Source organism: Rhamphochromis longiceps, linkage group LG11, assembly GCF_057381845.1.
Source record: "Rhamphochromis longiceps isolate RC_006_pf linkage group LG11, R_longiceps_female_GT1.1, whole genome shotgun sequence".
Taxonomy (NCBI): Eukaryota; Metazoa; Chordata; class Actinopteri; order Cichliformes; family Cichlidae; genus Rhamphochromis; species Rhamphochromis longiceps.
This window is the reverse complement of record NC_140567.1, coordinates 22,547,076-22,560,515: the sequence shown is the minus strand read 5'-3', so window position 1 is coordinate 22,560,515 and position 13,440 is coordinate 22,547,076. Positions and strand designations below refer to the sequence as shown.

At 40.6% G+C, this 13,440-nt stretch overlaps 2 protein-coding genes across 5 annotated transcripts in view; one reads left to right on the top strand and one right to left on the bottom strand.

Moving 5' to 3' along the window:
• Positions 1-13,440, bottom strand: part of adam22 (ADAM metallopeptidase domain 22) — a 70,443-nt gene that overhangs the window by 23,163 nt on the left and 33,840 nt on the right. For all 3 annotated transcript variants that reach the window (XM_085422949.1, XM_085422947.1, XM_085422948.1), the window contains exons 6-8: positions 12,173-12,236; positions 325-391; positions 162-238 (exon numbers count right to left, since the gene is read on the bottom strand). In XM_085422949.1, coding sequence (XP_085279075.1) covers positions 162-238; positions 325-391; positions 12,173-12,236 — 208 coding nt within the window. The remainder of the gene's footprint in view (positions 1-161; positions 239-324; positions 392-12,172; positions 12,237-13,440) is intronic.
• cldn12 (claudin 12) lies at positions 930-5,104 on the top strand. 2 transcript variants are annotated; one of them, XM_085422956.1, is made up of 3 exons: positions 930-1,068; positions 2,882-3,135; positions 3,229-5,104. In XM_085422956.1, exons 2-3 carry the CDS (start codon positions 2,917-2,919, stop codon positions 4,051-4,053), a joined length of 1,044 nt encoding a protein of 347 aa, XP_085279082.1. In that variant the 5' UTR covers positions 930-1,068; positions 2,882-2,916; the 3' UTR covers positions 4,054-5,104. The 2 variants fall into 2 exon arrangements, with proteins under 2 accessions (XP_085279082.1, XP_085279083.1); XM_085422957.1 differs by having other exon boundaries at positions 937-1,068; positions 2,981-3,135.

Genomic DNA, 13,440 nt, shown 5'->3' with positions numbered 1-13,440 from the left:
AAGCAGCTCTCAATGGCAGTCAAGCTGCCACCATTAGTGTGTGAGGGTGTAAGTGTGTGTGCGTGGATGGGAGACAGATTTTAAAGCACTTTGTAGCACCCTTCTAAGGTGAAAAGACCCTGCATAAGTGCAGACCGCTTTACCATTTAGTAGACTCATACCTGTCTCTTTTTCCTCCTGTGCACAACTTTTGACCCTGGAAATGGAGGGCTGGGAAAAGGTGGTTCTGGTAGAGCGCCTTATAAACAGACGGACACACATTCAGTATGTAAGATTAATTAAAGCACATCAGAAGCCTGGTCAGTACATGAACCATCAGCTTACCACCAAGGAGATCGTTAATTGCCTCTTCACCGGCAGATTTGTAGATCATGTGAATGCGAATATCCCCCTAAAACACACATGCACAGAAAAAATAATTATCCAGTTAATCAGCGAGACAGATCAGAGCCGAGTGACTTTTCAGTTTCAGGGCACAGACCGATTTATCTGCTTGAGAGAGAAGTGACGTCAAAGAGAATGGATAGAGCTTCTTGGTAAGTTGTAGTACCTTACTAAAATATTAATACCAATATTATAAGTTGATAAGAACAAAGGATATTAATCAGCTCTGTTCATTTAAAGCAAACTCAGCAAAGAAAAATGAATTCCGGTTTAGCTGTATTAATGACCTGTATGTGGTGATTACACATAGACACACCCTAGTGTGGTTTCATGAATTCTTATGCCTTACTTTATTTTATTTGTAGTTTGTTTGTTTGTTTATCATTTTATCTACCCTTTATTTGCTTCATTTTTTATCATCCGCGTGGTTAAGTTTTTTGTTTCCACGTAAAACTTTAAGAATCACAGACATAAACGAATAAATAAAAATACTTTAGAACATGAGTTAAAGGGTGTGTTTACCTCCTGTGAGTCAGCTCTGAGGGCGGAAACACCCCGAGCTCTGCGGAGGGCACATCCTGTTTACTCTCCGAGCTACTGTACGAGACTCGGTTTGTGTTCAAGTATGTAAAGGAGAAACAGGCTGAGATGTTACCGACTTCACTGTAAACGTAGCTCAACAAGGTATAGTACCCTTTAGTCAATGTAGTTAAAGTATGAAAATAAATCGGCGTCAACAGGTTGCGGTAATGCTACCTCTTTAGCTTGTAGCTAGGTGGCTAATTAGTTAGCGAATTCGGAGTTCACATTTTCTACTAAGTTCTTCGTATTGAGTCAGTTGATGTTGACGATCGGCTTTTGTTACTGTTATTAACACGTATTAACAACTTTACAGGCCCTTTGCATTCGTCTGAGCAAAGAGAGCTAGCTGAGGGCTAGCAAAAGTAGCGGTAATTAGCCTAGCTGACTGTGCTATCTGCTAACCAGTTATTACAGAGTTGAGGTCTTTTGTTTACTACCACAATGCACACTGTGTCGGTACTGTATGTATAATTATACTGCTTTGGGTGTAATAATCACTGTGCTATTAACCCTGCTCACGTTGATCGTTAGCATAATCTAGAATAAATAGTTTAGATTCACCGGTCTGTAACAGCTGGCACTTTGAAAGTTACATTTAATAAAACACAATAAGATAGCGACTGAGTAAACGAAAACTGTAAAACAAAATGCTATTGAGACATGTCAGAAAGGTACAGTGATTATTGTTCAGAACATTTGAAGACCCTTCACAGTCCATTCATCCTGACTGTAAAATCCTGTCCGCCTCTAGTTTTGAGCCAGGATATCCTGTCAGTTAATCTCAAATCACCTAAAACTGTTTTGGTTTAACATTTTGATATAAATTAAGGATTGCTGTGAAGTTTTTTGTGTAGTCCTGGGAAGTCCCATATTTGAACATCCACCAAAAAATAAAAATAAAAATGACATTCCAAAATACAGCTGGTGACAATTTATGTGTTGCATATAGTTATACAAAAGAAAACTTGTGAAAGGCTTTTTGATGTGAAATTCTTATTCGTAAAATGAAGAAAATTGAGCAAATATCACAAGTCGTGCCACAGAAAACAAAAATATCAATAGATAGTCCTAACCGAACAGAAAAAAGTTCTAGTTGAGTTTCCAGATGGTACTCTAATTATAACTGAGTAAATAATACATAAATTTGTTTTATCCTGGAGGAGTTTTTTGATTCAGGTTAAAATTTCAAGCTCAAATTTCTCTAAACGAAAAAACAAAACAAAGCCTTTGATATATGAAGCTATTTCACCACAACCCAAGCTTTGGCCATAAAATTATGAAGCAGATCAGAGATGGTTGAGCAGAAAATGTTGAAAAAATTTGTTGATTTGAGGTGGAATGACCCGGTAATTTAAACAGCTAGTGCACCTGGCTGCACCTTGATTTTTTTAGACCGTCAATGCCACAAGGAATTGGCCCATAAAGTGCTTTAAACATACTCAGTTAGACCCTGATAACCTTCAGAGATGAGATGAAAGGGGCAATAAGAGCTCTTTTTTTAAGATGATAAAATAAAAAGCAGTTGCAAGTTGCATTGTCTGAGTCAGTCACTGTTGCATGCGTCATATAAAGTTCGAGCCTTGCTCATTGTTCAGCTGCACAGTAATCTGTGTAATGCACTGCTGTATAGACACTCCTGCAGTGCAGCCTCAGTCATCGAGTCATTCCCACTTTGTTTGCTGGTGAAATGAGAGCATTGTTTCTCAGGGACAGCAGATATTGGGTCGACCACACTGTGGTGAATTGAAATACAGGGGGGTTGCCCATAGCTAGGTCAGCGTGTGGCACAGTTAGCTTGCTTCTATAAAGGAATGGGGCCATTCAGATAAACTTGTATAACCACGTTTTTCAGGAATTCTGTGTCCATCAAACTGATCAGTTGCTGCTTTCTGTCTGACTTGTGTTGTTTATCCAGGAAAACGGAAACTCCCCTGTCAGCAATAACCAGCCATGTCGTGCCGGGACATCCACGCCACCAATGCTTTTGCCTTCATCATTGCTATTTTGTCTGTAGGTGGGCTCACAGTGGCAGCATTAATTCCGCAGTGGCGCGTAACGAAACTCGTCACCTTTAATCGTAATGCCAAGAATATCAGTGTGTATGATGGGCTGTGGGCTAAATGTGTGATGCAGGATGGCTATTCAGGATGCCTCTACTATGATTCAGAGGTATTGCTTGATCTATTCTGCTTATGTTTTGTTTTTTAATTCTCCGATGTTTATAATAGTCCCAGCATTAATTATATATTATTATGTTTCCAGTGGTATTCCAAGTTGGATCAGCTGGATCTGCGGCTTTTGCAGTTCTGCCTTCCCACAGGCCTCGGTTTCGGCATTTTAGCCTTGCTGCTGTCCATGACCGGGATGTGTAAAACCTGTTGCTGCTCAGACAAGCCTGAACCGGACATTAAAACAGTTAGATGCCTGGTGAACAGTCCAGGTTGTCACCTGGTGGCCGGCATGTTTTTCTTCCTGGGCGGCGCAGTCCCCATTGCGCCCTCCGTGTGGTTCCTTTTCCGCACCAAGGAGATGAACGCTAGATATGCCAACATCTTCTCTGATGGCTTTGCTGTGTATACATCTATAGGCTGTTCTGGAGGACTGATGCTAGCCGCACTGCTGATGTTCATGTGGTACTGTATGTGCAAGAAGCTGCCTTCACCTTTCTGGTTGCCCATGTCCACGTCCAACTCCATGTCGACCCAGCCTCTCATTGCCAACGCACATTCTCCTGCCTCAGTTTATGTTCCGCAGCCTTTCCCACCACAGACTTTCCCTCCTACAGTAATTAACGCCCAACCGCATGTGCCCGCGCAGGGCTACGTGCAAAGCGTTATCGCACCTGCTCCACCACAGGTGTACGTGTCTCAGGTTTCTGCACCGAATGGCTATGGATCAGAGGTTGAAGGAAACCACGCCTACGGCTACGCTCCCTCACAAAGTTACGCTCCCTCGCAGAGCTATGCCCCCTCGCAGAGTTACGCTCCCTCTCAGGGGTACGCATCCAGCTATACAGGCCACCGCTACTCCACCCGCTCGCGGATGTCAGCAATAGAAATTGATATTCCTGTGCTGACGCAAGAGTAGTGAAAGAGGAGAGGCTGATAACCTCATCACTTCTGTCCATGAACCTCTATAAAGTTCACCACTGATAAAACTAACAGAGTTTGATAGATGGAAGGTAATGACCTGAGAGCTATTTACAGCTTCAAGAGTAATAGTTTCAAAAATACTGTCAGTCAGTCCAGGCCTGTGAACTGCTGATGGCAGAGGATGAGAATCGGTAGAAACAACCCTGGATGTACCACATGAAGGATGAGATTAACCTCGAAACTAAAACACTGCATTCAGTTTAGTATTGTTTTTAAAAAAATACTTGTTTCACTGTTTTTTATATCAGAGTATGAGCACTAAATAATAGTTTATTCCTTGCTGAAGTGGCCAATGGACCAACCTAATTTTTCTAATTTTCTGTTACATTTGTGCTTGACACTTTATCCTTAATTTCAAGTGACTTTTGCTTGTGTAAAGCTTACAGTATGAGGATTGTCTGTTATCACTGCTGAAGTGCATTATGGACTGCAATTAACTTTGACTTCTGTGTCCTGAATGGACAACTACTCACCTGTTTTTGTTCTAACACGAAGTGTATAATGAACTGTCACTTTGAAGAGCAGCTGTCATTTCTTTGTTAACTGCACTAAGTGTGTCTATAATGTGCCTGGTTTAATTGCCATTGTTTACCTATGTTGTTAGCCTTGAGTCTATTTTTTTAATGTAAAGCCTCCTATATAGTACTTAATCATTTGATACAGCGTACTTTTCCAAGGTATTTGTGTCAAAAAACATCAAAAGGTGCCACTAATAAACCTTTTAGCTGTGTTCAGTCTGATGTACAAATGCAGTTAACATTACTGTATTGTCAGAAACACTAAGACATCTCTAGTGTGGTAGAAAAAAACTTGCTAATGTAGCTGGAAGCACTGATTAAGGCTGTAAGTCATGATTAAGCCACATTTGTTGCCTTCTTGCAGGTTCTGCGTATGAAGTACAGATCTTTATGTGATTCTAAAGTGAAAATGTCAAAGAAACATGCTTTTCTACACTGTTTTTGTTTTAAATAAAACATAAATCACACTGTAATCACGTGCTCCTCTTTTTATACAAGCTGCAAACTCACACAGTTATCTATTTAGCCAGTCATATGGCAGCAACTCAGCGCATGTAGAGGAGGTCAAGATGACCCTGTAAAGTTAAAGATTTGCTTCATGGATGTGCAGCTGACAAACCTGCAGCAATCGCGTGATGCTATCAAGTCAACAGGGACCAAAATCTCTGAGGAATGTTTTCAATACCGAGGGGTAGACCAAGTACTAGCAACATGTACCTAATAAAGTGGAATAGTGGTTAACATACAAAAAGTCCCCAAATTGAAAGCAAGGAGGGGACGCAAGGTTGCATACTCCTTGTACCAGTCCCAAGCTTGGATAAATAGGAGGGCTGTGTCAGGAAAGGAAAGATGTGCATCTGTCTGCTGTGGCATTTCTTTTTTTTAATGTGGCCCAGCCATGATTTCAGCTGGTTATGGCTCCTCTTTCCACTTTAACCGAGAGAAATCAGGAGCCTGTGGGGTTCTTAATTCACACAAATGTATCATAAAATGTTAAAGCCCCTTCTCCAACCCAATCCCCATTAAGCCAGAGGACACTGAAGTGGTTTATGTAGCACTTCTTAAAAGTATCAATGTGGTGTTTAAATGGGAAAATTTATTTATTTGTTGTTTATGAATATAAATGACTTAACAGGGGAGAGTGGGAAAATGGCCAGCACAGCATTGGCAGACTAATCTCATTATAGACTCTGCTTTCTAGAGTGTACACTCGTTAAAAAGAAGATTTCACCAAAATTCAGAGGATATGGCACATCCAAACAACAGAAGGCACATTTATGTTCCAGCTTTCCAAAAATCCCTTTTTCAGTATACATGAAAGCTTAAAGATGCATTTTATTGTGTTAATTAACTATTATGGAAAGTAAAAATCACAGTCATTTAGTGGTCATTAAACAGACAATGATTCAACTCATAAATCATGAAACACTTCTCTCCCCTGCATAAGCTTTTACGGGTTAAAAGTTTCATTATTGTCAATAACGGCCCGTTATTTACTTGGTGTAGCATCTATACCAAAATTTGCACTACTGCACAGCACAATGGGGGATATGATATTTGCTGTCACCTGCCGTATGAGCAAATTAAGATATAATCGAGTTCATAGCTTAACAAAGGAAGTAGATGACAGTGAGCAGTCTAACAAAAAAGAAAAACAGCTTTTCGTTTTGTTTTTGATGTAAGTCGACCAAGCATGTGAAGTGATCACTGCGGCAGGTATAATTGGAAATTATGTCAAGGTTTAGTGGCTGATGGTTAGTAAGACCTTAATGAAAATAAGAATATCTGTTTGCATTTGCATGTATCTGTAGCGCACACACAGCACAAATCATCATTATCAGAGCACCAAAGTCTGATTTAACTGTTGTAATAATGCCATGCTTTCTTTGTTCCCTGCATCATCGCTCCCGGCCAGTAATCTCAGTTCAAAAACATACACACACAGCATATAGACCCAGCGGGGAGCGAGTACTGATGGAGATTAGAGGTCGACACAGATGGCTTTCATATGCTGAGCTGGGAAGAAACAGGGGGTGGGGCCTGGGTTGCCATGGGAGACCTCAGACACAGACCGCTGGCTCATGAACATAAAGTGGGGAGGGATAAACACGCCTTTCATTCTTTCTCACTCTTTCCTTGCATGTGTGAATGAACCGGTCCAGGTTTAGTAACATGAACATGGCTTCAGGCCACAGGGAGACCCCCCCCAACACACACACACCTCCTTTTTTGTATCCCATCAGCTCCAGCACACACACAGTGTGTCATTCCCAGCTTGTGCTGTCCGTGTAAAAAATCCTCCCTTGGCACCAAATGCAAACACCCCCATGCTAAAACCTGGCACTCGACACACCCCCTTCTTCCTCTGCATCCTTCACCACCCAACCCCCTTATCTTCAGTTATCCCCTCTAGTGCAGCAGACAACTGGAAAATCTTTCAAAAGTGGAAACAAGCACCAAAATTAGTGTGTTTGTCCTTCTGGAGCCTTTAATTTGAAAAATCCCAATAGCCACTTGGGTTTTCAAGATGGGTCACCTACTTCCAACACAAAATTTCAGGCACTGGATCTATTTCAGTGTTTCTAATCCCGTTTTCAGTTTGTTTGTTTGTTTCTTTACTACGGGTGCTTCTCTGTTTGATTTTTAATAAGCATTGTTACAATTTGAACCTCCCAAAAACTGCATAATTGCCAAGAAACATTTATTTAAACAATGTAGGATTATGTAAGGAGCTTTAAAATCAACTTGTGGCCTCATAGGTGGGTCTCGAGGTAAAAGTACCTTTATAAATGGTACAAAGAAGTTTCTGATTAGCTTCAGAGGTAACTTTTACACAAACATGTGGTTTGATATGAAGTCTTGTCATCTTTGCCTCAAAATGTGACGATTTCCTACCAGAAACAGGCCTGTTGACACTTTACCACATTTGGTTAACCCCAAAAATCACTGAAAAACTACTCGAAAATGAATTTATGAGTGTGTGTTCATGGATCATAGAGGAAGAAGGATACTAAAGGCTGCTTTACTGGGTATCCCTGCTGCTAGTCTGTGTTTTTTACATCACTTCCTCTTTCCCACGCCATTACACCAAATAATGACATCATTGCTCAGGTCCAATCATTTTCTTGCTGCTCTCTGTGAGCCAATCAGCCTCCACTGTCTGCTTTAAACCTCACTGCTCTTATGTCATCCTGCCTCGTGCCACTTCCTTCTCATCTTCACTACCAACCACCAGCGTCTAGACTTCAGGGGGTTCCTGCTTATCATTGCTGGGACTCCACTCTGCTATGATGCTTCATCACTCATGTTCAATAAAAACATGTTCAAATCTTTCAAGTGATGGCTTCTTATCAAAATGAGTATATGACTTATAATTACTGAATATAGGCTGAATATATTCATTCAAACCTTCAGGAGAGCCTGAACTTGACATGCAACCTCAACCACACATTTTATGGACTTCAACAGTTTTTTGAACCGTAACATACACTTAAAACACGTCATGCCTTTGCTTAGGCTTTATGGTTGAAATGTCCTAAAGCCTGAACTCATGGTCACTCCACCATTGAACAAAAAACGCACACAGCATTATGCTTTCTGGGTGTAGCCACAGTGGCTCCGAGGTGCAGGTGGAGCTGCCATGGTGTCCAAAAAGAAAACAACAACACAAACAGGAGGACTAAACATATGGTGTTTTCTGTCTATGCGAGTCAATCACACATCCTCCTCACAACTTCCCTACATGAACACACATAAACACACACATGCACACACACTCATGCCGACACTAACAGTCAATAAGTGCAAGATTTATCAACTGCGTGCTGCGCTGGAACAGCTCGTTCTTCGCTTGTGAGCTTTAATCTTGAAGATCTAGCTTTTCAGATTATATATGAGACCAATTACATAACACGACAAGACACTTTAACTCCGGCTCAGCCACATAAAGTGACAAGAGCAGCTTGTTCAGGACACGTTTACCTCATGTCCTGCATAACTTTTTCTGCCTTGGTGAAAGAAGGGCAGATGGATTTGCCATATGGCCGACAGGAGCCACGCTGACTCTCACAGCCCCACTTCAACCCTGTTTTCTTGTTTGTGTTCTTTTACATTTAGGAAAGCTACAATTAGTTGCAGGTGGGTAAAAAATTTGCATCCAATGCTGTTCAATAAGGGATTATATGTGAATGCTGTCTAATGTAACAAGTGCATGACAGTGCAGACAGCCTCCTCGTAAAAGAGCCACTAAATCTCACACCGGACATGGAGGGCATCTAGGGTTTTGAAGAAGACATCTGTGTGTCTGAGGCAGACTTGTAGACCGAGCAGACAAATAGACAGACATAATGAGAGTGAAACAGAGAAAGAAGGAATCCACGGGGAGAGAAACGATGGAGCATTGCCCGAGGGGAGCAGACATCCAGAGCTCAGTAACAACAAACTGACAGGCACCTCCGGGCTCGAGGGCAGCGCCGTCCCCGGCATTGTCATGCAGCCAGCGTTCCAAAAACATCAAGCCAAAACCAATACTACCACAACTGTCAAAAATGTGTTACTCTGTTCACACTACTCTGTATACACTTGATTTATGTGATATTTTTAAAAGGCCACAGATCGGCAGAGGTGAGAAGTAACAAAGTATTTGTACTTTGTTACTACAAAGTACTGGTATCTACAATTTTCAGGTATCTGTACTTTACTTGAGTAGCTTTTTTAATTTTTACTTCTACTCCCTATATTTTTAAACAAATATCTGTATTTTATACTCCTTAAATTTTCAAAAACAGGCTCGTTACTTTTGCATTTTGGGGGAGTTTTTGCTCAGACTGCTCAGTGGAATTTGATATAGTGCAGATTTAAAGTTTCCATTAAGTCCTCATGTTTTTAAATCAGATATTGGGTCTGTACACATGACATTATGGGGTTTTTTTTATTGTGAAACCTGCTGCAAAACAAACTGAGCTAGCTATGTGTTATTTAAAGATTGCATGAAAATCATCTGCAGTTTCACAGTCAAAGTAAGGTTATGTCAAGTGTAGCAGAGATTCATATGAATTTTAGTTGATGATGCTTAGATCCATTGACTGAGCAGGACAAGTCATGAAACATCTGCTGATATCTGGTTGAATTTGGTTGTTTCCAAACAGAGCAGCAGGTCAGCTGATCACAGCCTGTACACTAAGAAAATCTACCAGAGCTCTCAGTAGAAATTATTGTAAACCAGAACCTCCTGTCAAAACGTTCACTAGCTGAGGGGCTTTCAGTGCCCCTCAGCTAGATTGGGAGCGCAATAGCTGAGGCTGGTCTACTGCATCTCCTCTTGGGTCTCAAACCTTTGATCTTTTGGATCTTCATGCTGTAGAAGACCAAAGTGAAGCCAGTTTTAACCAATGTCATAAATTTTATCTACAATCAGACTTTACATCTGATTTATAAAAAAGTTATTTCTCGCCTGTAAAATCCGCATCATCTGCTGACACATTTAATGAAGTACCAAATAAATCCATCCATCCTTTTACTTAACTGCGCATCGAATTCAGGCACAAGTCATGAGTCTGTCTCCAGGCCAGCACGCAGAGACACGATCACATTCACACCTCCTGCCAGTTTAGAATCAACATTTATTAATTAATTTGCAGCTTGGTGTCAGTGCTAACCACTGTGCCACTGATTGCTAATAACTGTACTTTACACCAGTGTAAAGCATCATCACAATAATATAGAAAATGTGCTTTAGTATAACATAAACAAAGTTGGGTAATCACATGTTAAACATTAAATTACTCAGTCGTTTTCAGATTAACCAAAGAGTAATGCCAAGTTGGGCTAGTGGCATCCATCCCACCCTGTCCCATCATCCTTCTCTGTCACTCCAACTCTCTGCATGGCCTCCTTCACTACATCCATCAATCTTCTCTGAGGTCTTTCTCTTTTCCTCCTGCCTGGCAGCTGCATTTATCCACTGTCTCTCCTCTGCACATGTCCAAACTATCGCAGCGTTGTCTCTTTAACTTTGTGTCCAAACTGCTCAATCTGAGGTCATTTCTAATGTTGTCCATTCTGGTCACTCTCAATAACAATCTTAGCATCTTCAGCTCTGCCTCTGGTCTTTTTTAGTTAGTGCCAAAATACTGAACACGTTATCTTCTGAAGTAACACTGTGACTGCTGTCTTTCGGCTTTCTGGAGTGACTCTATAAGATGTTGCTTTAGCTGTGGCTTTTAAAGACTTTACAGAAACGCAACATTTCAGCCAAATGTTTGTCATGATATACTTACACACCCTGAATCTCTGCAAGGAGAGTGCTGCAGCACCCTTCTGAGTTTATCTACTTTGTCAAATTGGATTGCCTATTTTCTGAATCTTCTCTCTCTCATTGCTTCAATAATTCAGTGTCTCCAGAAAACGCTGGAGACGACAGAAGCAGCTAAAGAGTGAGCAACGAAGAGTCGTAACAGGCCCTGAATAAACACAGCGGCCTCGAGCACTGTTGTCGCTCATTCCCTCTCGGTGTTCTACTTTATTTCCTCCATCCTCACACTAAAGACACTTTATTGCTTAATTAACTTCATGTTTCCTCTCCTTTTCATTACTGTTTAACTGTGAAATAGCAACTGCCTTTAAAACTGGATTAGATCCTCTTATACTGCAGTTTCTCTGCAGAAAATACAATGACATGCGCCCTAATTACATTTTGGTTTTTCACACTATTCCACCTCCTAATCTTCTGTTTGTCTGTCCATCTACCAGATTTTCTCTCCTACCTGCCGGCACAAAAACTCTCATATGGGAATGAATCTTAAGTAGCTCCATGGGCTAGGTTGCAACTACCAAGGACACACACACACACACACCTAGGTCTCTGACCTCTCTTATCTGGTCTTCTTTCGCCCCTGACTGATTAAAGCCAGACACACGCTTCTTCTGGAGGTTTTAATTAGATAGAAAGTAAGCCCTTCACACACACACGGAGTATCAGCAGCTTGTTCTTTCACTCTCATGCCTAAGGCTTGTCTGGAAATCTCGGATCTGTCCTTTCGTTCTGGCCGTAATGCCTCTAATTGTTATTATCTAATTGTCTGTGGGCTTTTCTGCTTTCTGCTGCTTTGTAATCCCGTGAATCTCTCTGTCTTGAAACCTGTGGGCTGAACTCAGGGTTCAGCTGCAGTGACCGGTTTGTGATCTGTAACTGATTCTGGTTTGTCTGAACCTCCTGTTCTCCTATTCTAACAAATCATCTGCAGCAGATGTGCAAATTTTTTACCAAATCAGCACCACAAAAACAGCCTATCCAGGCCTTTTCAAGAGCACCCATTTCACAATAATTTCAAAGGAAAACATATGAAAGATTTTGGGTACCATCAGTGACGAGGAACTTGCAGGGCTGTGGGTGGACATTGGACACAACACAGCACTACTGCAACAAATTGTTTGACCTCAGACAGCTCAACACGACGTAGAAGCAGCTGGATGCAAAAACATGGAGGAAGGACAAATTGATAATCCCTGTTGAGAAGAGCCATCTGCAGTACTTACATTGCTGCTGCCGTGTCCTCCAGGTTCAATCATGTAGGTGTGATTGCCGTCGAAAAACATCCCACTGAAAAGGGAAAGAGGGGGAGAGGCGAGAGCACATATCAGTACAAGTTTCTGCTGTTTTTTTCAGCATCAAATGGAATAAATCAAGTCCTCCGGACGGATTAGTCACTTCATATGGAAAACTGTTATAAAAGAACATAAACCAGAGGGAGACCTTACAGTCCTTAATGTGCATATGACTCTCATTTTTCTGCAAATAAATTAGATAACAAGTTTAAGGACTGGACAGCTAAGGGAACAACAGTTATGTTCGACGTAATGAAAAAAAGTTTTGAAGTTTGAAGTTTTGAAATGCTTATTAGAAAAGCAAGACTTCTATGGATATTTACAGATGGGACGCTATGTTATATGACTGTGAGAAAAGTAACGGAGGGAAGAAGGAGGTGTAATGGACAGTGATGTGGAGATTACAATGGAAGATTTTTTTATTACACCCGCACAGAAACCTGTCTATAGTGTTATAACCTCCCTGTCTGCTGGAAAAATGTGCAACCACTGGCATATTTAATAAAGACTAGTAAAGAGAGATACACTGTGCCATTCAAGACATTTTTAAATGTGAAATTCACCAAGTAAGAAGGCTCTCTCTCTCTCTCTCTATATATATATATATATATATATATATATATATATATATATATATATATATATATATATATATATATATATATATATATATATATATCTGTAATATTGATCCCACAAGGGAGGCTATTACAGCAGCAGAATAAAGAATAAAAATAGTACAGACTACAATAAATAAACATACGCATAGTGAGGGCCTTATACTGCAAAGAAATTATATATACAAAACTGTGATTTAAAAAAAAAAACAGGGAAGTAAAAAATAAAAATTAGGTTTAGTTAAAGAAGAGTAAAAAGTATGACTAATAAATACTATGTACACTATAAAGCTGAGACATAGTTGCAAGAAGTTAATGTTGGTGAATAATAATAATATAGGATTAGTTTAGTCTAATTAGTCCATCAATGGCTCAGCTGTTAGAATAAAAACAAAATCCATGCTGTCATCACATATAAGGTTGCGAGAGAACAGCACAGAGCTATGCAGCATTTTAACCATGGCTGAAGGTCTTTGGCCGCCTGCCCACATTCATGTGCGCATGAACACATCATCCGTTAATTAAGTTTATCTGAAGCTTTTAGGAGATTGGTCGGGTCAGACTGTGAAGTCAGGAGGGTAA

Bases quoted from the DNA above. Each gene is read 5' to 3' on its own strand.
- cldn12 (XM_085422956.1), top strand. From the start codon at position 2,917: ATGTCGTGCCGGGACATCCACGCCACCAATGCTTTTGCCTTCATCATT. The intron at 3,136-3,228 runs GTATTGCTTGAT...TTATGTTTCCAG, and splicing joins GCCTCTACTATGATTCAGAG to TGGTATTCCAAGTTGGATCA.